Below are 25,473 nucleotides of genomic sequence, written 5' to 3'. Positions count from 1 at the left end.
ACTCTAAAAATATTTCGTGAAAAACCACGACACCGTTATCACCCCTCGGGTATTTCCCTCCGAGCAAGGTGTATTTCCCTCCGGTACAAAAATCCACCATATCCGCCTACACCTCGTCCGAGCTAGCAACCGCCCGGTCGGACACTTATCAGTCTATCGCGGGCTATCGCGAAAGTTGCCTTGTGCCAGAAAAAAAGGCGTTACCGAACGTTGCATCGGTGGACGTCGAGGAGAGGAATTGGATCAAGGCAGTGGAACGTTCTACCCTTTGCCGTGCTCTCGGTGCACGCTGAATTCGATCGGCGGTTGGCACGGTCCCTGCGTAGCCCTGCCGCTTACGTAATTACATTCGAAAATCCTCGTCCGAGAGATGCCCGTGGCCCTATCCGAGGTTTCGGGATTCCGTGTCTCCGTTCGAGTACCTGCTAATGCGTTGCATCCCCGAAAAAAATATATGCGAGAGCCCGTCGTTGGCATCGCGGGGCCATCAAAGCCAGAAGCAGCGGCCGGGGCTTTATCCGTGTGTGCCTTTGTGCCTCGCGTCTACGACGTGGTTGTTTGACGATGTACAATCAAGCGGCAATATCATCGGCGTCGGTGCACAATCCTCGTTTTCTGGCGACCGACTTAGCCGGCGTTGTTCGCGCAGGCGTCGGGACGCCGTCGACGATGGGTGCCGCGGTGGGGAACGGGGCGAGGGGTCGCCAGCAAATCAATACGTATATGTCCGCCAGTAACCGGCCAGTAGGAGCTGATCCTTCGCGAAGAACGTATCGAACATTGTACGAGCGCCGACGCATCCCTCAGGCATCGCCAATTCCGTCGAACCGTTGCCCTGGTGACGAGCTCTCCGTCTCTGTCTCTCGCTCTCTCTGCCTGTCTGTCTCTCTCGCGCTCTCGTTGGGTCCGCGAGAAGCATCGGGGAGGAAGCTGAGATATCATCGTCGAGGCAAAGATAATCGGTGCTGCTGCTTCGAGAAGACGAAGAAGCTGTGCAAAGGAGGCTGCCGGAGGTAACTGACCCTGTGCAACAGCGCGAACCCGTTCGGGGCTGGATCGGTGACCTCGCGGAACGACCCTCGATCGACAGAGTCTCCACCGGAGGCAGCTCCACCTCGAGCAAGAGAGAGCGGATCATCCCCCTGTTTTCGATGTCCTCGCGGCGGGAGCCCGTCGTCTGAGGCAGATCGGAAGAGCTGATAGAACGAGGGACCGCTGGTGTAGGCCACCACCCCGGAGCTCGAGGTCGGTGCTGTGACTGGCAGGAGTAACACGATCGTTCGGCGCATCGCTGGCGAGTAGCTGTCTGATACCGAAGAGGCTCGTTCGAACGGGGTCCGGTAAGAAGCAGGTATCACGATCGAGCTACCGGGCTCGCGGAAAGCCGTCAGGCTATTGGGACGACTGGTGGGAGCCCGTGATTGCTCGTTCCGCACGGATTTCACGAAACACCCCCAAAACGGCAACCCGTCGTCGTCGTGGTGCTGCCGGGGCCCCGCCGTTAGCCGCGAGAGATCGCGAGAAGGGAGCTTGGCCGAATCGGTCGAACGATCGGCCAGGGGATCGGCATCCTCGTGCGCGACCGGCTCCACCGCCACCACCTACACCGCTTACTGGCGGCCCAGTGAAATGGAGGAGAAGTCCTCGGCTCGGTTCTCCGAGTATCTGTTCGCCAAGATGGATGGCCAGGACGTTTCGGCCTCTCAGGGTCCCCGTAAGGTGACCGCCGACACCAGGAAGTTCATGCGGGAGAACCTGCTGCTCGTGGTCACCCTCTCCGGCGTACTATTCGGCGTGATACTCGGTGAGTATTCGCCAACGTTGCAGACATTTATCGTCTACTTACTTCGTTGGAATATTTAGAATTATTTTTCTACGATTTTTGAATTTTTACTTCGTTTATGTCTTTAGATTCATTTCTGAAATATTATAGAGATAGAAGAGATCTCTGTTTCTCGATTTTATTAGGATCAACAAAGTATTTTAAAAGCATAATCAATTTTAATTAAATTATATGAAAAGCTTATATTTTTACGGAATTTTTATCTCATTATTTTCATAAGAAAATTGATATTTCTTGCGTGCTGCATTTATCTGGATGCTCAACCCTTTGCATTCGAGTGAGCTGCTATTGGATATTGTTATATCACGTGTTAAAAAATTTGTTTGTATCCAGCTCTTTCGATTCGGTTAAAATGACCGGCTCCATAATTTTGTTACGAGGTCGCTGGATTTTTAAACATGGAAAATGATTAAGTGGATTTTTCAACATAATAACAATGAGGGATTTGGATAAATAAATACAGTCTTTCGATATATATTTATAAAATAGAGACACCTACGTACCGAAATAGATATTTCGAATTTGGAGTCGAGACGCCTCCGAGTGCAAAGGGTTAATCTCTCGTGGTGGAATGACGCACTACACGCGTCATCTTTATTCGAGAACAGGAGAGGAGATAAAGAATGATGGTAGCAAGATGGGCGGAAAATGTCTGTATTTTGCATTGCGTCAAAGTTCATCGTGCTGATTATATCATCAACAAAGATCATGAACACTCTAGTAATCAATTATATTAAAACGGTTCGTCGCAAGTATCTATATTGGATTTAAAATTAAAATGGCTTCAAACGCGAAGAGTTAATTATTCATATCGATGACATTCTCACTTAACAGGTTGCATTTTAATAGATCATTTTACAAAGCATTCGCTTCTGTATTCTCGCGATGGCTTCGAACAAAGTTAAAAGCGAAACGGTATTGATTGTTGTCAGTGCACTTCTATCTCCGGACTTCGCAAATTTCCACGTACTGGAAACTCATGAGAACCTGCAGCCTAGTTTCGATATTTAACAGTGAATCTACAGACTAGTTTCGATATTTAGTAATAAATATATAGGCTGTTTTACGAAATATTTTTACAGCTAGTATATGGAGGGTAGAAATTGCTGGAACTTTTCGGAGAAATGAAATGACGTGGATGGTCGTTTGCCTTTGTTGCAATTTTTTACGCTTTTCAGATCTTTTTACCAGCAACAATAAAAATTAGTGTTTTAATCCTTCAACCACTGGTAAATATTTTTACCTGTATTTACCATAATTGGAACGCGTAATTCTTTTAATAAGCTTCGACAGCACCTTATTAAATAATGCTTAATATTAAATAATATTTGCAAATGGTTTTTTAGCAGATAATCATCGCGAGCATTAAATAATCGCGAATGTTATAACCGCATCACACGATAAACAGTGGACTCCATTATTTGGTCCATCCCCTGTAGAGTGCGCTCCAGCGCTGCTTCATGTAGCTTACACACCTAGCGTCGCTTTCTTCCGATTGGCCCTTCATTTTCAAGGAATTCTTGCTTCGTGGAAGGTGCTTGCAATCATTAATCTCTGATCCTTCGCGGAAACTCAACGTCCTTCGCTTCTATTGCAAGAAAATGGTACTTATGCAGGCTCGTTTTCGCCGTAATAAGGTCGGCGGATTTTACGCTCGTTATTTCACAATTATTTGGCAATGAATACGGTAATAAATTCTGTAACAAATTCAGTGATAAATTCCGTAACAAATTCGGTGATAAATTCAGTAATCAAATTCGGTAATAAATTCAATAATTAAATTCTTGTAACGTTGGAACAAATTCCATTCAATTATTTCTAACAATATTATAAAATAGGCTCGAACAAAAATAATCTATGGAATAAATCTCGAAAGAAAAATTCCATACTCTGCACGTCTAAATTTACAAACTCCATATAATCTACGGAATTTCAGACTTTGTAGAATTTATGGAATTTACAGAATCAACAGAATTTACAGAGTATGTAGAATTTAATTTAAACGTCGATTTAATACAGAACCGAATGACACCCACACCCGAGTACAAAGCCGAGTGTAAAATGCACTAATTGCAAGAACTCGCGTTGGATATCTCTCTGTCGTTTACATACAGATTATCGATACCCACACGGCCCTATTGTTTCTCGTCCCTTCGATGTGGAATTGGGTTTTGCACTTCGGTGGAAAGACGCGTTGCAAACGTACCGTTCAAACTTGCCCACGTAAAAATGCCCAGGTATAGTAAACAGTGGGTGGTACTTTATCTAAGCGGCGTAGCATTAACCGATTGACGTTCGCGGATGACGTACGCGACGCGAAAATTGGCAAGTGCCGGTGTCGAGGCTCGATAAATTTCTCCAGCCACGTGGAATAGAGCGATATCAATTTTCTCTTGGCAATCGGACCGGGAACGAGCTCGAACAGAGAGAGAGGGTGGAGAGAGGCAGCTGATTTTCAAGTTCCGAAGCAGCGCGCATATACTTTGCAATGGGATTACACGCGAGAGGCTTCGAAATATATCGATTTTAATAGAAGCATTGAAAAAGAAAATACACGGGCGAAATAGGATTAGAATCCATTGACTTTCTAGCTTATTGGACAGGCCTCCTGCAATTACTCTCCCGTGTCCGCGGTTTTCTCGGCACGCCACGATGAGCGATACGACTTTAACGGGATTCCCGATCGTTATGTGTCGAGAGCTATTTTAAATATTCGGCAAACGTGTCATACAGATAGGAAATATGTATAGCGCAGGATATTAATTATTATTGTAAGCGATCTCTGAGATGGTCGCCGGTCAGGCGGCGCACTGTTTATGTCTCCGAGATAAGGAGGTCTCTGTTTGGGCGATGAGATGGTTCGTCGAGGGGAGGAGGCCCCTTTTCGAAGAGAAAGAGGCAGTCGAATAAAGATCTTTGCCAAAGAGGCAGCCCACGTAATTTTTCACCTTGTGTCTTCTACATTATGTATATTATATTATTATGTATTACATATTGTGGTATACAAATTATATTAAAATTTTTAATATAATATATGTTATAAAATAGGAATTGTTTTGGAATAATTACCATGTATCTTAAATGGTAATTATTATCTCAAAAGAAGTCTATTTGCCAAATTTATATATTTATTATATTCAACGATATAAAATATATTCACATATTCTATATAATTCTATATTCTATATATTACATCTACGTCCATTTACTATATCAAAACTTGACTTTTCCCCATTTCCGCATAAAATTGAACGTTTTTGCAATTAAAATTCGCACAGAGCACGCGCGAGTCCGCTAATCAAGCGTTTCACAAATATCATACAGTTTTGTCGGAATTGTAGGTCAATTTAATAATTCAAAGTTACCCGGCGCAATAAATTCCAATTCGCGCATTACGGTTTCCGTAGTCGTCTTAATTAGGAAAAAGAGACGATAACCCTCGGGCTTGCTAATCATCTTAAGGAGAAAAATACACGGTTTGGCCTTGCAGGAGGTAAGACACCCCGCGTGTTGAGTAAACAGATCGCCGATATGTCAAGTAAATGTCAATCGCGTGCGCGGTCAGCTCGAAGCGAGAGGGGCAGGCAGGCAGGCAGGCAGCAGCGGCATCGGCATCGGACTGTGTGGTCAATTTGAAAAGGTGGACGGAAGTCCTCAGTTCGTGGAATCCAATTAATATCATTAGCATATGAATTATGTCGATTTGCATGAGCCGGTCGGAATATCCGAGCAACTCGATCGAACGTGGGTAAAAATTGAAAAGCAGCGACTGGAAAGTTTATTACACGTGCCGTCATCCCTCTCTGGCGTATCAATTATAATCCCGGTATTGTAGGCACTTCATTATACTTGCAATTAAAACATTCGTACTCTTTTTTAAACGATGAATAGCGAATGATGAAAGTAGCATAATCGAACAGAAATCGAAGATAACGTGTCAGCAGAAGCTGCGAACGTAAACGTATATAAAATCGTTAGAAAATTTTTTTCTTCGTTGAAACTACCGTGAAATTAAAGAATGAAGCTTCCTCTTTCCAACGAGCTATCAGAAATTGACCTACAATTTTTCAGAGCCGTTTCATCGAGCAGAATTCGGGAGCAAGTTCGATCGTATAAAATCTTCATGATGTATTCCGAAGTTAGACGTACACTGTTCAATCAAAGCTAAATAAAACAGTTTCAAAAATCGTGGATCAATTCCTGAGAGCTCGTTGCAAACGGGAAATGTTAATCTTTAATTCTACGCCAGTTGCAATTAAAAAAAAATTTTTTAATAACCAAATACGATAATCATTCCGAAAGTCTAATCCCGGCTAATCTACTTCTTTCCGTTTCTTTGGAATTTTTTTATAAACAAATTATACGACTTCTTGCAGGGATATTTTCCATGCATAGTTCTTGTTATTTCAACAATGTTCATAAATTTCACTGGATAGCATACGCTTCTAAAAAACGAAATAAAAGGGGATCGATTCGTTGAAGGTTCCGGACTGAAATACATACCCCCTTAAGACTCGCATCCCCGGTGTCATCAATATGTCGCCGTTCCTCCCGAAAGGGTAAACCGAGGGGAAAAAACGAATATATCGGGTCCAGCTTAACGGGCTCGCCCGGCCATATCTCTCTCTCTCTCTCTCTCTCTCTCTCTCTCTCCCGCGAGAACCGTCGCCGGTCTTTGTTTCCGTATTCGTCGAGGCCGCTAAATAGGACAGAAAAGGAATTGTATAGGCGGCTTAAAGGCGCGTTATGTGCTCGAGCTAATGATCGGAGCGTGCCAAAAGCACGCCACCGTTTCGCATCCATTACGGGGGAAACATGCCAAGGTCGAGTTCATCCCGGCCGATTTCGCCGTTCCTTTTTTGTTCGTAACGTGTGCGCACCGGATGCGCACGTCACACACACACAAACACACACACACACGCAGAGAGACGGAGGCGCTCTCGGATCGATCGATCGATCGGTCACAGTTAAAAAAGAAAAAGAAGCGGGGGAGGGGAAAAAGGAAACGCCGAAGGGGTTGCGTCACAACGGCGACGGAACGTCGCACACGTTCTTGTTTAATAACCGGACGGATGTTACACGTTGGTCAGCTTAACGATATCGTTTCGTTGGCTTCGGCCTGATCGCTGTCCGATCTACCGCGTCTCAGGTTAATTAGGAGAAGTGAGACGCGGGGTCCGGTTTCGTAAGGAGCAGCCCGGGCCACCTTATTGTCGCGGGTAGACGCGCGGCGCGCCGTGGGTTCGGATAAGTCGCGTAATAGGTCGCAGCTTCAACGGATCCGATTCGAGATTCGCGCGACGGTTACGTAAAAGCTGATCACGTTATCCCGTTAAAAGGTGCCAATCACCGTGCGAGGGGTTTCCCTCGAAACACTCATCTAATTAACTCGGCCTCCTTCCTGCCACCAGGATCAACCTTGAACGAGACTTCGATCCTTCCCCTCTGATCCGTCCAGCCGTTTAATTACTCGTAAGTACACGGGGCAGCGGACAAAGTTATCGGATATTACCGGATTAACGAACTAATATTTATTCCGACGTAATGGGTCCGGTCTGACCGACGTCTTCCAATAATTATGTTTCAATCGGGAACTTCGATAACCCGTTAGACCGCGTTTTATCTACTTGCGAGGAAAGAACGAAATTTGCGATCTGCAAATCGATATAGTTAGTTGAAATTTTATACGTTTACGGTAGAAATAAAATAAATTTTAATCGGTGCAGAGAATTTTGGGTGACTTATATTATTAATAATTAATTAAAAGTATCAAGTATAGTAGTATATAAATATTAAATGATTGTTATCTTGTCCCTGTTTATTGGAACTTATAATGAACATATTTATTCTGCATAAATTTCCGCAGATTAGTAATAGTTGACGTTATAGGGAAGATCGATAGCGGTTGCTAATACGATTCGGAAAATTAGTATTGTGGTAGACCGGGTATACGAGGCATGAATGGAGGTGTGGCACGAGGGTATGAATGAGTATGAGATTGCCGTGAGAAGACGGCATTTCTAGCATGCATCTGAACGGGCGCGATCTACCCGTTTGCAAACAAGTGGAAGTTGTGTTCACGAGAACACAACGCAGATATTTGGTGGGAGATATTTCGTGTTCGTGGAATATATCTTGCGGGTGCGATGAAAATTTATGATTAATAGTAACAGGTGCTAATTATACTGAAATTATTCGCTGTTCCTGCTGGCGTACGTTACTATTATTGCGAAACGACGGGATTATCATACTTGGAGTTTGGTCAAGTTAATCTTTATCGCGCAGAGTTATCTTTTAGTATAGAAAGTTGCTATTTGTTACATCAAGTTGCTATTAATTATACAAAATCATTATTAATTAGGTAAAATCGTTATTAGTTATATAAAATCGTTATTAGTTATATAAAATCGTTATTAGTTATACAAATTCCTCATTAATTACGCAAAATTGCTATCAGTTACACAAAGTCGTTATTAGTTACACAAAGTTGTAATTTGCTACGCCCAAGTTATTTTTCGTTCGATAAAATTACCCTTCGTTACACTAAGTAATACTTTATCACGCAGAGTTGCTCCACATCATACAAAGTTGCTATTTCTTACGCAAAGTTATTTCACCTACAGAGTTGCTATTTCTTCCACAAAATTGCCATTTCACATACAAAGTTGCTATCTGTTACAACAAGTTACCCCGTCTTCCACCGAGTAACTCCTCCGCCAAGTTAAATTCGATTCCGCAAACTTGCCATTTGCTGGGAGTTATTTCGAATCGCAGCGACGCGAAAGATCGCTGCATAATTAAGTCAGTCACGTAAAGATGACTGCGTGGGCAGCTGTCTCCTGAAATTCCCCGTCGAATCCGAATCGTTTCTAATCGATCGTCCGATAGCACACATCGAAATTCACCGCGGAAACGATGCTCCTTTCGCGCTCGTCAATTATGCACGAGTCCCGATGATAAGCTTTCGCCGCGTCCGTTCGCGAGTATCGATAAAGCAATTTGTTATATAACGTGTAGCCTCCGCGCGCGCCTGCAATCTAATGCCTCTGCAAACATATGCCCGGCCACATCCGCGGCTCTCAGAATCGGCTTTCAACCGGTTAGTCTTCGCGTCCGTCTTTCCACGTCCTTGTCCAGCCAAGATGCTTTTCGATCTACCCTAATTCGCCGCGCAATAAACACCGCCGAATTGGGTCGTTCGCTCGATATCGTGGCCGCTTGGAAACCGAGCGTCGCACCGGTTGAGAGGTTACGCTCGGTCATAGAAACGCGGGTTTTAAACAATTATTTGTAGTCGAACGGATCGATATCAATTCATCAGAGTTAGGTCTACGTTTAAATGAGGATTTAAGGTACATGTGTAAAAATCATTATCTAGAAATATTTATTTCCTGGCAACGTATGCTAATTTCTTGGAAGCCTTCTCTGTCATTAACTGCAGCCCCTAATTCCTTCGATTTGGCCAGCTGTAGAAATTTTTTACAATTGAACGGATGAACGTAAATTAGTACGACCTTCGCCCACATTTAGATGTTACTTCAAGGTGCAAGTTAAAAAAATCTCTTTCAGAGATATTTACTTTTTTATAAGATACACAATTTTCTTGGAAGCCTTCTCTCGTCTCAATCCGTATCACTTTGTTCGCCCGGTTTGGCAGCTTCAGAAATTTTTTACGCTCTAACAGCTGAATATAGATCTCGACGACCTTCAGCGTCGTTCATAGGAGGCTTCGATGAAGATGTGAAAAAATGTTCAGCCCGTGACGCTAATTTCTTGGCAAGATATACCGGAATGTTCGTAGCGCCGTGTACCGTAGCACACACGGCGGCGGAGCTTCACCTTGCGGGAAGATCCGCGCCGATAATTTAACTGCATTTGGGTCAGAACCGACCCGCGTATCGCATCGCCCGCCCCGAAAAGAATCGATAGTGACCTGGTTGTTGGTTTCAGGTTTCGGTCTGCGGCCGTTGGGCCTCGGCGATGACGCAGTCATGCTAATCAGTTATCCTGGAGAGCTGTTCATGCGGCTGTTGAAGCTGATGATCTTGCCGCTGGTGATCGCCAGCCTCATATCCGGTAATGCCCTCGAGAACGGTCGACCAAGCTCGCGATCAAGCATTAATCGGCGACACGAGGACGGCGACAATGTGAATCCTCTTTTCGTTTCAGGCTCGGCCAGCTTGAACGCGCGTATGAACGGCATGATCGCGGTGCGCACTCTGGTTTACTTCATCCTGACGTCCTTGCTGAACGCGGTGCTCGGCGTGATCCTGGTGTTGCTGATCCACCCGGGAAATCCTGGCATACGCAAATCGATGGAGACCACCCACAACGGAAGGGCCGTCAACATTCTGGACAGCCTGCTGGATTTGGGAAGGTAGCCACCACCGCCTCCCCCCCATCCCCCCGTCCCCTCCTCCCCCGGGGTCGTGTCCGCGAGTCTCTACGCCTCGTTAGCCCATCGATCGGAATCGTTATTTTCGTAACTTTTGCGTCGTCACGCATGGCAACAGCCTTCCGGAATTTTCCCGCGATAAAAACGGTGTCGTTCGCCCCGCGTCTTCGCGGTTACACTGAACCCCGACTCGCCTTACCGCCGGTCCTCCGCTTTGATATCGCCGATGCAGCGCGATGCAGTTTCGTCCCGGCGAGATTTGTCGAAATCCTTGCGAACTGCTTGCCAAGCGAGACCGCCGTTTCCGTTTCGCTACTTCTGAAATATGGGACTCTGAGGAGGACAGAGTGGATGCTTTACTTTATTGAACAAGCCTAAGTTCATTGTCCTACGATCCTTTTTTTATAAAGATATCGACGATTATGCACTGACTTCGATTATAACATCCCTTGATAGGAGCATTTCGAAATTCGATAAATCGGCGAGGAAAAATCGTAGATCAACTTTCTATAGCTCTTTGCAAAGAGGAGACTTCAATCTTTAAATTCGTACTAGTCTCGATCGCTGGAAAAATTTTTTAAACGTTTTACAAGCGTTCGAATCTGCTATAGTCTACAAACAGAGAAGAGCATTGTCTTTTAACCTTTTCGCTCTCTGCTTCGTACAAAACTTATTTTTAGATATAAAAAGTAATTTTTTTATTCAAGAACAGTACAGCGAATATAAAGTAGAGACTATACCCTGTAAAACAAGCCTAAGTCGATCACCCTGCGATATTTTTCCGCCGGAAATACAACGGGATGAACGTACGCAATCGTTCGTAGGCGATTCGAATGAAAACCGTGGTTATCGGTGTAATATAGGGTTGCGTTCGAAATAGAAGATATCAGATGCGATAAGAACAAGCGAAAATATGTTCTCGAAGGGATAATGGTGAACGTTCGAGCGGCGGGGTAACCTTGCTCGCAGCTGGAATAGTATCATCGACCAGGGCTCGCCTTTATCTAAACGGAATGGCAAATCCACGCGGCTCTGAATAATCAATCGGCACTTTACCCTGCGCCGTAGAGTAGCGACCCTTAAGGTCGATTCACATTAGGGGCACGCCACGTTGCAACGCCAGTCCCCGCTGTCCTTTAACTCGGTGACGATTGAATTTATAAGTATTGTTTACCCTGTCGTTCGAGGGACGCGTCCATTATGCACGAGCGGGTAACAACAGAAATTGTTGCAGCTGAGAGAACTCTCTCTCTCTAGTTAATATCATCGATGACTAACAATAAAAATAAGTTCTCGTGTGAAGAAGCTTAACGAGTCGTACGTCGTGCTGTATCTTAATTGTTTAAATCTGTTTCGAATTCGATCTATCACTTCTTGTTACCATGGAATGCGCAATCTGATTATCGGCGTACCGGGAATAACGTTAGGAGAATTTCTCGTCCCCCATGGCAGATGGTGGTTCATCATAATCCCTGGCACCGGTCCAAATTAGTCTAACGACCTCCGCTTGACGCGACATGGCCGCCATGGCACGGGTAAAGTGGGAATCATTCGTCGGATGAATTCTTGATTGACCTCAACGACCGAATCTCTCTTTCGTTAATAACGGTCTGATATTTTTTTCGTCGAGCGAAACGCTTAAGCCGATTTAGCTTGTCCGAACGAAACAATGATGCCACTTGGCTCCGTCGATTAAAAAGCGCCCCGGGGAACGCGAATGGAATTTGATCGGCGGTGTTCGATGGATATTTCATTAGGTCTTTAATCGGTCGCGATGGATTGTGTCGCGGGAGCGAATACAGTCTTTTTAGAGACGAGGTTTAAACGGAGGGAATTGTTCCACGTCCTGTGCCTGGCGTCGCGCTAGAACGCTCGACGCCTTCGACCTCGCCGTATAGTCTCCTCCTTCGGGAAGAAATCATGAAAAATCGATAGACTATTGTTGGACAGAGGTGTGGGTGGCAGGAAAAGAAAGAGGAAATAATGGGAACATTCTCTGCGTCCGAGCGTAGAAAGTTCGAGGGCGAATTCTTCGCGGATTATTAATAAGTTAGCCTCCGTGAAATTACCAGCTGAACGAATTAAATAATACAAATTGTTCTGCGGAGAATCGAGCTGCAGTTCCTTTCGAATCCTTAACGGAGGAGAAGAGCGGAAGAATATTCCTCGATTTAATTCCTTATTTTATTGCCTCGGTTAATCATTTTTCTTTGCCGAAGGGTGACGGTATCCTTCGTAAAAATAGACGTTATAAATAAATAGATGCACCGGGGAATGGCAGGGTGCATAATCGAATAAAATGAACTCGCCGTTTTAACGAAGTAAAGTTGACGCAGGATGTGCTGACGATGGAATTTCTGGATCGGTGTTGTAGGTGTTCGCGAAGCGTGGGAATCGTGCGCGGCGTTCAAACTGTTGCAATTATGTTGATAAAAATCGTGTAACAATGAACCTGGAAGCCTCTGCCGTCAGATACCATAGGTCAATTATTTTCAAGATCATTTTTCATTTCACTGCGAGCAAGGAAAGTCTTCGTGCGACGTACTTGGAGCTACGTAATGAAATTAATTTCTGTTGCAATCTATTGAACAAATTGAATGTTGCAAGGATTTTTAGAGTACAAAATTGTTGAACGGTTATTTCAAAGTTAATTTTAATTTTCTAGTTATATTAATATTAGAGATGCTGAGTTTTAAATGCAACTAACTTATGTGACTTTATTAGGTTTGATTTATGTGAATTTCGTACGATTTTTATTATAATATAATGCTTCGATAGAGAAGTATAGATAGGTACGTTTTAATAATATCAGGTAATGTAGAAATGAATAATAAATACCAGTCATTCTACTTGGCTTGGTAATTCCAGCGTTAATTAACCCCTTGCCCTATAATACCATGTCAGACACGTTATGAATATAATTTATTCACATCTTTTAAATTGAAATTAAATTTTAGCCTTCCATCATTATTTTAATATTGAAATGCACGTTGCCATATAATAAATGTTCTGTCTTGCGTAAGAATTTATAAGTCGCCAACTAATGCTCCTCCACGCAGTAAAATAAATCGTAGTGCAAGGGGTGAAGCGACTTTGACATTCACGCTTAACCCCTTACAATATCTACATCTCCATAGTAACAATAATTAAATACTTGTCGACTGTAACAATATCCTAGACAAGGAAAAATATTAACAGTGTGCCTGCATTTAATTCAGCTTTAAAATATTAATGACAAAAGGACAGAATTTTAAATTAAAATTTACTATTATTAAAAATCACCATAACGAGTCAGTACGGCAACGGGTTAATGGAAGAGACGTTGACGAACTTTCGTGCAACAATCGGGCAGAAGAAGTCGTTAGAAAAATTGGCAGAAAACGTCGGAAACTCGAGCGAAAGTGGAACAATCCTTTTCGGAGCATGCGTGACGCGCGTGGCCCCGATATGAATCGGGCATTCGGGCCGTGGTCCTGAAACTTTGCGATCAATTATCGAAAGGAAGAGCCGTGACGGGGATTAAGGTCGCCTGTACCCCGGGACGATCGGTGAACTTTTCTAAGCCGTGGCCAATCGAGGATGATACCTAACGCGATGAAAATAGAAGTATGGATATCGATCCGGCTCGCGGTTTGCTCGCACGAGCGTCGCACCGCGCGCACCGTTTAAAAGTGTTGCGCACACGTCGGTTGTTCGCGCCCGTGTCTCTCTCTCTCTCTCCCTATATACACGCGCGCGCGACCGTATCGAAAATCGGTGTTCCCGATGCGCCCGATAAAAGCCCGATGTATCGATTAAACACTTCTAGAACCAGCCATCTGAATCTGAACTCTCTCTTGTACGTTACAGAAACATGTTCCCGGACAATATATTCCAAGCGGCGTTCCAGCAAGTACGTGCAATCATTTCTTTCCTTTCGTCTTCCGTAATTGTTCGATACGTTGATCGATAGAATGTCTGAGACATCGATGCTCCTATTGCAGGCACACACGGTGTACGTTCCAAAGACCCAGCCGTTCCGTAACCTGACGGACGGCAGCATATCCAACGAGGTCCTAGGCGAAGAAGAGCTGACGAGAGTCACTCAGTACAGAAGCGGAACGAACACCCTGGGCATTGTATTCTTCTGTCTCGTGTTCGGCACGTTCCTAGGTACGCTGGGCGAGAAGGGCCAGATTGTGATCGACTTCTTCAAAGCTGTGTTCGAGGTCATCATGCGCATGGTGTCGACCGTGATGTGGTGCGTCTCTCGAACTCCAACTATTCTATTAATACGACTGCGTCTTCTGCGTTCATAATTTTATAGAAAATATCCCAAGAGACATTCGTAATCGAAAAATAAGGACATTTCGAGCAACTTTTTCCTTTACACGAATTTTCTCTGAGCTGTTCTTAACGAGTTATTAACGAAAAACACTGACCAATGAGAGGCTAACACGACTGACGCGAGGCAGCAGAGCCAACGAGCGAACGAAGCTCAGTTCTCCAAGCTCGCCTCTTATTGGTTAGTATATTTTTGTTAATAGCTTGTCAACGACGCCTTGGATACAATTTTCGTAAAGGACAAAGTTACTTGCAATGATCTCAGGATTGTTATTTCTTGAACACTCTTTAAACTCCTTTTATATGCAAAATGTTATGTCAATGATCTTATTATACTATCATGTACGACACATATGTATCATGCTCGATATAATCGAATGTTTTGGTTGAATTAACAAAGGGTGTACAATAATTAATCGCAAAAGAGAGCTGCAGGATTTAATACAGTTTTTATTATAATTAGACTGTGGATTTTTATGCGTAATAAAAATGACCGGTGTTAATTGTGATATACAAAAACTGCATAGACATTTCTTGAACCTCTCAAGCCGGTAATTAAATTAGCGAGAATTCAATTATTTTTCTTGTAATATGTTTAATCTTGAGTGAAACAAAAGGTTTCGTTCATTATAGTATATTATGTGGTACTGTATTATAATTATATAATACGATGTTTGGTATCATATTTATATGTTTTCACTGTTTTGTTTCTCGTCTGCTAATTTTTGTCACGAATACATAAAATCCACAGTTTACTTATAATGAGCGAGAATAAATCAGGTCGATTGATGATGATTTCATTGATTCAGAAGGTCTATAAGAATTGTAACAATTAACTGCAAACTTGATTCACAGATCAAATATATTTAATAAATTGATTTTTAAATTATCATTGACGCAGAGGTTGCATAAAAATGTTTTGCAGCATTAGCTGCTAGATTCACTTAGAAATCGATTGTTTGGTGATATAAGAATAGACTGCGGATTTTTATGCACAATAAAAATCGTCATCAATATGTTTGGGACAAAAATTTTTTTTCTTCTTTGATCATCTTAATAAGCTTAACGAAATATATTATATATTATTACGTGTTAAATATATCATACATTATATATTAAATATTGTAATATACATATGAGTATATAATATATGATATAGTATATTTCATAAAATAGCTTTTTAATTTTTGATATTCTATTCCTACAATTGATTCGTTCATTATTGTCATAAAATTCGCAGTCTAGTTAGATAATGATCGAGCGTATAATCGACCTAAACGACGTGATTTCTCTTTCAACAGGATGACACCGGTGGGCATCACCTCGGTGATCGCCGGTAAAATACTCGGCGTGACCGACCTGGCGCTGGTGATGTCGCAGCTGGCCTGGTTCATCGTCACGATCGTGATCGGTGTGTTTTTCTATCAGCTGGTGATCATGCAGCTGATCTACCTGGCGTTCGTGAGAAAGAATCCTTTTAAATTCTACGCCGGCCTCGCCCAGGGCACCCTCACCGCCTTCGCCATGGCATCAACGTGAGTCGTCGATCTTCGAACTCAGCCCGACCTTCAGCGTGCTCATATATATATACATATAGACATATGTATATATATATATCATCTACGAACGTGCACACGAACCATACAAAAAAAAATATATATATATATACACACATATATGTATATACATACGCCATGGCCTGCCTCACATGGCCTCGGTCGTCATCGTCATCTCCGACCTCCACTTTTCTATTTTCGTTCCTCGAAAGAAATTCGGTCTCGAATCCCACGGGATTTCCCAGTTTTCTTTTCTCGTCCTTACTTTTCGCGCGTTATCGCAGTATTCCCTCTACACGGTCGCGTTCTGTCCCGATACGGGGGAACCGCTGCGACGTTTCTCTACAAATGACAGAGAGAGCGAGAGAGAGAGAGAGAGAGAAAGAGAGCGAGAGAGGGAGAGTCAGACAGACGGTGAGATAGGGAGGGAGAGAAAGAGAGAGAAAGCAAGCGCTGTTTCCACGGGAGACTATTAACGTGGAACTGCTTCGTAACGGCGCGCGACCCAAGAGAGGGAATACTGTCGGCACGGTGTTCTCGAAGGACGATCGTCGTTTCGGGACGCGAGGAGGTACCAGGCCGTCACACACCGTTTGCGATTTCGAATCGATTGATCGAGACAATATGTTTCAGCTAGCCGGGAGGAGGCTTTGCGAGGCCGTGGTCCCGTAATTCCATTCCGAAACCGCTCCGATTACGAGCAGCGTTTCACAACGTCGGCACTCGGTGACGTTGTCGAACGCTGAGCGGAGCGAACGATTCACAATTCCCGTCCGAATAACAAAGTAAAAACAAAAACAAAAAACAAAAACGAAAAAAAAAACAAAATACGAAACGAACGAACAAAACGAACTATGAAAGATAGCAAATTCTGTGATCCCCTCGCCGGGCTCATTACACGTTTCTTTAAATGTTCCTCGCGGTTTCTCGATGAGGACGGTCTCGTCGTGACCAATGAGAAAAAAAAAAGAGAGAAAAGAGAAAAGTAAAGCGAGAGAGAAAGAAAGAGAGAAAGAGAGAGAAAGAAAGGGAAAGGGAGAGAGGTATGCAGTTCCGGGTGGCACTTAGGATGCGGATACTCCCGGTTGTCGGTGTTATCCACGAACTTTCGGTCGGGCACTGTTTTTTTTCTTTTTGGAGAAGTTTTAAGTACACGGTGAAACGGCGTCGGCTACTTTGCGGGACGACGTTTTCGGACGTGCCCAAAATTCGCTAGACGTCTCATGAAATATTAATAGCGAAGAGCTTCATAGAATTAATCAGAGTTTTGCCGAGTGGAATTTGGAATTTTAATTTAAATTTGAAGTTTGGTTAATGAGATCAATGTATAGTCGGTACTCGTTTCTTGAAGTCATCGCAGAATGTCTTTAATTAAATCGGGTAATTACTTATTCACAATCTATCCAATATATTTGAAACATAACCTTGTAAACCAATAATATGAAATATAAAATTAAATAAGTTTTATCTAAGTATTAAATAAATTTTCAATATTAGAAGAAAGTATTTTTAGAGGATTAGAGAAATCTTTTTAAAGTCTTGAGAATAAATTTTGTGGAATGAAATTGGAGAAGCAAAGCGTGTTTCACGGGAGATCTTTGGACAGAGAAGTCGACGACGGTTGTTTCGGCGTGTACAAATAATCAGGGTTCACCCCTTTCCGTTCCGAACGGCGGGGGGCGTGGCGTGATACCGAAATTTCGTGGCGCGCGGCGGCAAACGCATGGCAGAGAGACAGTGAAAGAGAGGACACGTGAAAAAAGAAATACACACGAAGTGGACGAGTGAACGGTGTTTCGTGTCTGTTGAACCGGAAATCAGCTGACTCCGTGTCACCTGGACTGATTCGCGGCGCAGAAGCCTTCGAGGGCCCCCTGTTATCCTCGGCTTCCGGTCCATCCTTGCAGCAGCGAGCCAACCCGGCGCGGCGGACGGAAGGCGAGGATACTCCGTCAAAGGAGGCTTCTCCGCGCTAACCATGTTATTATCTAAGCAACTATTTCTATTACCATGGAAACAATGGGAAACTGAAAAAAATATTGATTGCTCGCGTCGAGCCCGCTCTTCCAGGTTTTGACGGCGACGTCCATCACTGGCCAGAACTGCTGAACTACGATCGCTTTCTAACGTTGACTATTGTTATATATATTATTATTATTCATTCTCTCGCGGATCACGCGAAGCAACGATCATTTTTTCAGTTTATCCGTCAACGTGCAAATCAAAACGTTCATCCGTTCCCCGTCGATCCGAGCCACGCATCCGTTATGGTCCCGATCCCGTCCGCCATTTTCTTGATTTATTTCTGTGTCCGATGTTCACGTTGCTGTCGAACACTGTGTATCCCTTATGTCTTTTCTTTTTAGGTTTATGATTGCAATTTGTTCTTTCCTGTCTTATATTTATGGATTCCGTGTTCATCGGTTTTGATTTTATCGGGGTGATCGAGAGGATTCGGAAATCTAATCGGTGAATGGAGTGGTCTTCTCCCATTCAGCGATTATCGCTCGATTATTGCAACTTCAGTCGATAAAATTAGGACATTCCTACTGTCTCTAGGAAATTTTATTCTTCGTAATACGCGAATGATAGTCAAAGTGAATCGAGAAAACGAATTTCCGAGCCCTTTCGCACACGTAAGCTACAATTATTTGAACAAGAATTGAACATTTCAGATCCCTGGCTGTAAAAATCGATCAACTGTCGATGCTAACAAGATCTATACTTAAACATGTAATCTCATCGAAATTGGCGTAGTTTACGTGTAAACGCTGGAACCACCGATACCAACAAAACGGCGGGTCACAGATATGTTTTGCTTTTCCATGGATATTCATTCATTAACACATTCTAGGGATAAAATTACCAAAGAAAATAGCTTTCAGAAAACGTCTATGCTTTGAAAGAGGAACGCCGCATGCCACGTGACTTCGTTTCCGAGATACCGTCGCTTAAAGACCGTCGACGTCTCTCGTATTAATAGCGTTTCACATTGCATGATTTTTCCGCATTTGTTTTTTTTTATGATTTGCATTTGTTTCTCCCGGCAAATAGATGAATTCCACATTTTACAGCCGAAATTAACGCATACGCTAAAAATTTTTAGAGATTTCGCAGCGAGATGTTTTTTTTTTCCGTAGAACCACAGTGCGTGTCATCGATCGGTGGATCCAGCGTCGATATCACCCCACGGTTACCACGATCCCCCGTTCCATTTCCCACCCCCGAGCCCCGTTCCCGAAATGCATCGTGGGACAGAGAAGCATTCGTACCCGAAAACCATCTGGAACTGAAAGCGAAACGCGGTTCCGCATTCGAAAAACCAACTTTCGAAACCTTTTCCGTCCCATCGTCGCGGTGCCACCGACACAATCTCTCTCCCGCCAACGCCCATCATTGTCTAATTCAACATGTTTTCTATGTGGATTAACTTTTTCCAGAAGAGAGCGTGCACAACTGTGCGTACACTGATTGACTGAGAGATACAGCTCTCAGTCTCCTATCTGAACAGAGACTGTATGAATATCATGATGATGTATTAGAGCACGCGCTGCACGCGGCCTTTTGCAGGTGGTTCAGAGAGAAAGAGGTCGAGGGTGGCCTTGGTAAGTAATCGATGGCCGCAAACATGAAGGTACATACGATTGTCTGTTACAGGGTTAGGTTCTTTTAGGGTACACTGCGAGACGCAACGGACGATCCACCTTCTGATCACACCCCCTTTTTTAACCAAAACCTTCTCTTAAACACCCACGACGCCGTTTCCCCCCCGATTAACCCTCTAGGTTGCATTTTCAGCTCGCCTCGCGGTCATTCTGGTCAATTCGCTTGTCACGTTTCTTGTTACGGTTTCACACACCCGGGTTCACGAGTCGCGGGTTCCACGATTCTCGTTGGCCGATCTTTCGGCCGATCACTTCGGTCGATCTCTCGTACCGATTCGAGAACGAGATTCGCAAAAAAAAAAGAAAAAAAAACGCGCGTCGCACCGTGGCCGGCCCGCGCACACCGTCTCATCTCTGTGTCTATGATAAGCTCTTGTTCTCTAGCGTTCGCGGGCTCGACCCGACTCGTTGTGCCATCGGTGCTCGCGTGTCTTCTGTCTCTCTCTGTTCGCTCGGATAGCAGAGGCTACGCGTTGTTTGTTTGTACTTGTGATCGGTATGTAACACGGACACGGTACCGTCTAATGCCGCCAAGAGAAAGAAATTTTTTACCGATCTCGCTGATCTCTCACCAGAATGACCACACACTCATTTCTTCTCCACGGACACGCAGGCCGAAGCAGCACGCGCCCAGCCAATGTCTCTATATTAAACCGCTAAACGAAACAAATGAGATAAACTAACCGATTGAATTCTCTAACTGACCTGTCACCGAGAGCCCCGACCTGCCGATCATGTCTAACAAGGATTTGTACAGGGCCGCCGCGCTGCCGGTCACGTTCCGCCTGATGACGGACAAGCTCAGAGTCGATCCCCGAGTCACCAGGTTCGTTCTACCGATCGGGTGCAACATTAACATGGACGGGACGGCTCTGTTCGTAGCTGTTGCGAGCATATTCATCGCCCAGATGCACGGCATCGTATTGGGATTCGGCGAGATTGTCACCGTCATGTGAGTAACATAATTCACAAGACATAAGCTCTTTGAAAAAGATTGCCTTAGCTACAGAAAAGGTCTTTAGTATAATTATTAAAAAGGTTGCCTTCAGCTACCTCAAAGATCTCTAGCATAATTATTAAGAAAATTTCCATAACTGTTTAAAAAGATTTCTACCATAACTAACTCAAATGATAGTTATAAAACTGTAAGATCTCTAAGATCAACGCAGACAAATTTTTCAAAATGGAATTTACTAAATCCTAATTAATCGTTTATCAAATGACGAAAATATTTTTTTATCGAAAAAATACTATACAATCATATTATTTGCAGTCTGACATCGACCGCTGCGTCCGTGTCGTCGGCTTCGGTCCCAAGCGCCGCTCTCGTCCTTCTGCTGGTGGTCCTAAGCGCCATTGATGCTCCAGTATACAATGTATCGCTGCTTTTCACTATCGACTGGTTTGTGTAAGTAGAAACAAATAGAATTTCCTCGCGTATGACGATAAGAATCGACGATGACGCATTTGGTTGATTTTAGGGACCGAATTCGTACCACCAACAACATGCTGGGCGACTGCTACGCCGCCGCAGTGGTGGAGCAACTGTCTAAGAAGGAGCTGATGGCCTTGGATGCGGCAGCTTATCAGGTAGAATCCTTCGAGATTAACCCTTTACTTTAACATTTTTAATATCAGGTGATCGCATAAGTTCGTGCGTTGCATACACAATACAGGTGTGTTACAGCAACATGGAGATTGCATTTTTCTTGAACCTTAAGCGAATAATAATAACAATTGAAATAGTATAATAAATGCCACGAACCTATGGGACAACGTGATACTTTGGAAACAGTATAACAATTTTGATTGTAGTGTAGAACGATTTCTGGGAATCAATAGGTACGAATGTTTTGAACTGTTTGCAGTCGGAGACCGTTCTGCCAACTACGATCGCAAACGGATGCATCTCCGCGAACCGAGTACCTGATCCTGACACCATCGTGGTGGAGATGCAGGACGATTCGAGGATAGCCGGCATCGCCAAGTAAACAAGCTTGTTGGTAGGGCTAGGCTATCACTATGTACGATCCCGAACGATCGCGTGCATTCATCCTGGTTTTACGCTGTGTGTCTTTTGATTCCGCTTCGCTACGCTCCTAGGCGGAGGAGTAGTCAAACGTAGGATATAAGGATTAAGAGGACGATGAGAAGGAGGTGGAGAAGGAGAAGGAGGAGGGAGGAGGTGGTGGAGAAGGAGACCCGTTCCGATCCGTTCACAATTCACTAAAATGATTCAGGCTTCCCCGTTCCCTCGCATTCGTTCCGAATTTCTCGGGTCGCCGCCAAGCCGACGCCGCTTCGAGATCCATGATCCGCGTCAGTCATAATCGATCGTCGATCATCTGCACACACACACACACACACAACTCTCGCGATCCAACACGATCATATCACCGCGATAATTAAACGCGATCGTCAGCAAATCGATTCTCTCGAGGCATGGGCAGAGCGGGGCGCCACCGATTGGCCCTGGGAGCACCGCGCGGCGGAGTATGGGCGGTGCCAAGAGTCGAGTGGGCGTGGCTCCGGTGCTCCGAGTGCCCCAGGGGACAATCACTGCTCACGCCTGTCCGCAGAGTGCCAAAAAACCGTGGTGACAGTTACCCCACCCCCGTCAGGACTCGAAGACAGATCGATTCCATTGTGATTTCTCGAGACGGTTTGCTATCTCGCGCGAGTCTGTCCGTGATCATCGCCGCCGCCATCATCATCGAGATACCTCATCCGCTTTGTTTAATGTGCCGCTGCGAGTCGACGAGCACGCCGTAGATCCCCTCAAACCTGTTGTTTCGTTTCAGCATCAGCGTGTTGCAGATGCCCAGGAGCGTGACCGAGGAGACCGTTTGACCACTGATACGTTCCGAGATTAGTTCTAGACGTGCCCGAGCGAATTGTTAACGAACGCACAGGCTCTTCGCGGGGAGGCCCGCCGGGGTCCACGCCAGAACGAGACCGTACAGAGTCCTCTTGCGCGCGAGTGGTCCTCGAAGAGACGTTTCCCCTCCGCCGTGAAGACCGCGCGCGTAACAACGTTCGTTCCGCCGCGACGTGCCCGGGCCGCGAATTATATCAAAGAGAGAGAGAGAGAGAGAGAGAGAGAGCGAGAGAGAGAAAGAAAGAAACAACAACAACGTAATATACATAATCCATGAATTGTACATGTGTAAACGAAGTCAATATCAAGGAGTGTGCGTCAGACGAGACTACCGCGGGTAAGGGACATAGCAATAACCGAGTTCTCAAATGGCTTCTGTAGCAGCTACCAACCGGCCGGATACGTAAACCGAGAGATCACCGATTCAATCGCGCATTCCTTGAGTCCGACCGGTAATGATCGTTTCACTGCGACCTGGCCGCGCTCGAGCAGCGTGCCGAATCTGGTGCCTTATTTTCACGCGGCGCTTCAGTCGGCCGCGCTTCGAAAGTCTATTTAAACCGAAAACACAAAAAAAAGTTAATAAAAAATCGAGGAAGCGAATTAAATACCGGAAACCGAAAAATAGTCGAAAAAAAGAAAAGTACGAGAGATAGAGAGAGAGAGAGAAAAACGAAGCAGTCGAACCAAAAAATATCCGGCGGACAGAGATACGAATATCACGGAACAAAAAGAGATTATTGTATAGAGGTATTATAAAATAATATAATTATATGAATCAGTTTCTCCTGATTTTCGGGTACTCGATGACTGATGAGACACTGTGACTGGTGATCGATCGTTTTACTGCCACGAGACACAACTTTTTTCCACTGAGATATCTTATCGCGTGTTACGAGCACGAGAACGCCCCCGCGTGAGAGACCCGTCACCGACCAGCGTTCATTGTCAGACAATGGGTGAAATAACGTCGCTGTGACCGGACGCGTCCCTCGACGATGATCGTAGGTCTTTACGCTGTTTTACGTTAGACGATTAATTACGTTTCCGCTAGCGCGAGGAAGAGAGAATAGAAGACACGAACCGTTATTATTAACCGTAGATTTGTTAAACCGATTTGTTGAACGCGAGGCGGCGATTAGTGATCGGTTAGAAGTTCGGCAGGGCCACGTCGGACGTTGCTGCACACCGTAGGCGAGCGGAGGAAGAAGAAACAACAGACCGTAGATTGTCGTTAGATCTTTGACTATAACACTGAATTCAACTATCGGACCATTGACGACTACAGAGAAAGAGAAAGAGAGAGAGAGAGAGAGCGCACGGTGGAGCAGCTTTTCACGATCGCAGCGATGCGCTCCATGGATCTCTGACTCCGTCGTTGCCGTCACGATTAGTGTTCCCATATCCCGTTTATAGGGTAATTCGAGTATACATATAAATATATAAATATATAAATATAAATCTATCTGTATATGTATATCTATATATATATATATATAAATATATAAATATAAATATATATAAATATATATATATATATACATATAAATATATATATATATAAATATAAATGCAAATATATCGAGACATGGTTCCCCGTCTCGTAGCGTAGATCCCGAGAAACGAAGGAAAGAGAGGATCACATCTTAGCGCTCTTCGACGAGCAGCCTCAAGACTGGACATGCCATTTGAATATGTCGTTTTAATAAGTACCACGTATAACGTTGTAGAGGAGAATTACGAGGTGAATTTCACTAACTCTAGGGCACTAGGTACGTAGGTCGATACGTGTTCTATCGTAGAGACTGTTTAAATGTACAAATTAACTGGGTAAAACAAGAACATTAGTGCTTCGTAGTTGTGTCGTTCTACCCAAAACCGATTCGCGATGATTTACAAATGCTCGTTGCTCGTTGTTTCGGTGGAGTGAGAAAAAAAGAAGTATGCGTGAGAATATGAGAGAGCGTGAAAGTGAAGGAGAGAAAAACAAGATAGAGAGATAGAAAGGGGGAACGAAAGACAGCAAGCGTGAGAGTGAGAGAGAGAGAGAGAGAGAGAGAGAGAATATTTGCTTCGTTGTGTGTCATCGTTCAGTTGTTGCGTTTAGCAACCGAACCAAGTGTTACGCGTCGATGTTTCTCTGAGCCACACACCTTCGCGCGATACGAAATTCATTTTGTTTCACCGTTGAACTTGTGAATGGGGAAAGTGCTTTGTTTATAGCCTAGAGACCAAGAGCGGTTAATAGAGAAAGAATTTATCGAACTATTTCAAAGACTACGTGTGAATATACTTATAAGGCTCAACGTGTTGTATAACAAGATGCAGGTTTATACGGGATCGATCGGCGTTTTATTTATAACCCTTGCCTCCTCGTTCTATGATCGTCCCTTGATTAGGCTAATCCATTTTGCAGAATCTGCTACGCGATCAACGCGTTCAGTGTCGTATATCGATTATAAAAAGGAAAATCCCATCAAAAAGACGACGACGACTTTTGGCTAGTGTATTCGCGTATTATTTGAATTTTTTCTGGGATCATTTTTTGTTATTTCGTAATTAGAGGTGATGATATTTTATAGTATTCTCTCATCTGTTTTAAAGTATATTTTAATAAAAATAGAACTCGAAATACAGAACAACTTTTGAAATATAACGAAGAATTATTTTGATAAATCATTTTTGTTCCAGATTTAAAAGAGCCTCATTTTAATCATTTTTTAAATTAAATAAGAACATTGTCATTGCGTGAACGTACGTTCTACATATAGTTCCTAAATTAAAAATAGTGTCGCAGTAGGAATGAGGTATAC

General features: G+C 44.0%; 1 protein-coding gene across 2 annotated transcripts; it reads left to right on the top strand.

Annotated features, from left to right (window-relative positions):
- The first annotated feature begins 744 nt into the window (after positions 1 to 744).
- Eaat2 (Excitatory amino acid transporter 2) lies at positions 745 to 25,000 on the top strand. Of its 2 annotated transcripts, none has more exons than XM_078180536.1 (11): positions 745 to 1,804; positions 9,794 to 9,919; positions 10,013 to 10,220; positions 14,088 to 14,130; positions 14,222 to 14,478; positions 15,863 to 16,096; positions 20,540 to 20,734; positions 21,056 to 21,190; positions 21,264 to 21,372; positions 21,651 to 21,769; positions 22,584 to 25,000. In XM_078180536.1, the coding sequence occupies exons 1-11, from the start codon at positions 1,630 to 1,632 to the stop codon at positions 22,630 to 22,632; spliced, it is 1,650 nt and encodes a 549-aa protein (XP_078036662.1). In that variant the 5' UTR covers positions 745 to 1,629; the 3' UTR covers positions 22,633 to 25,000. The 2 variants fall into 2 exon arrangements, with proteins under 2 accessions (XP_078036662.1, XP_078036663.1); XM_078180537.1 differs by having other exon boundaries at positions 21,651 to 21,785.
- The last annotated feature ends 473 nt before the right edge of the window (positions 25,001 to 25,473 follow it).

The sequence above is a fragment of the Augochlora pura genome, chromosome 5, assembly GCF_028453695.1.
Source record: "Augochlora pura isolate Apur16 chromosome 5, APUR_v2.2.1, whole genome shotgun sequence".
Taxonomy (NCBI): Eukaryota; Metazoa; Arthropoda; class Insecta; order Hymenoptera; family Halictidae; genus Augochlora; species Augochlora pura.
This window is presented reverse-complemented; position numbering and strand designations above follow the sequence as displayed.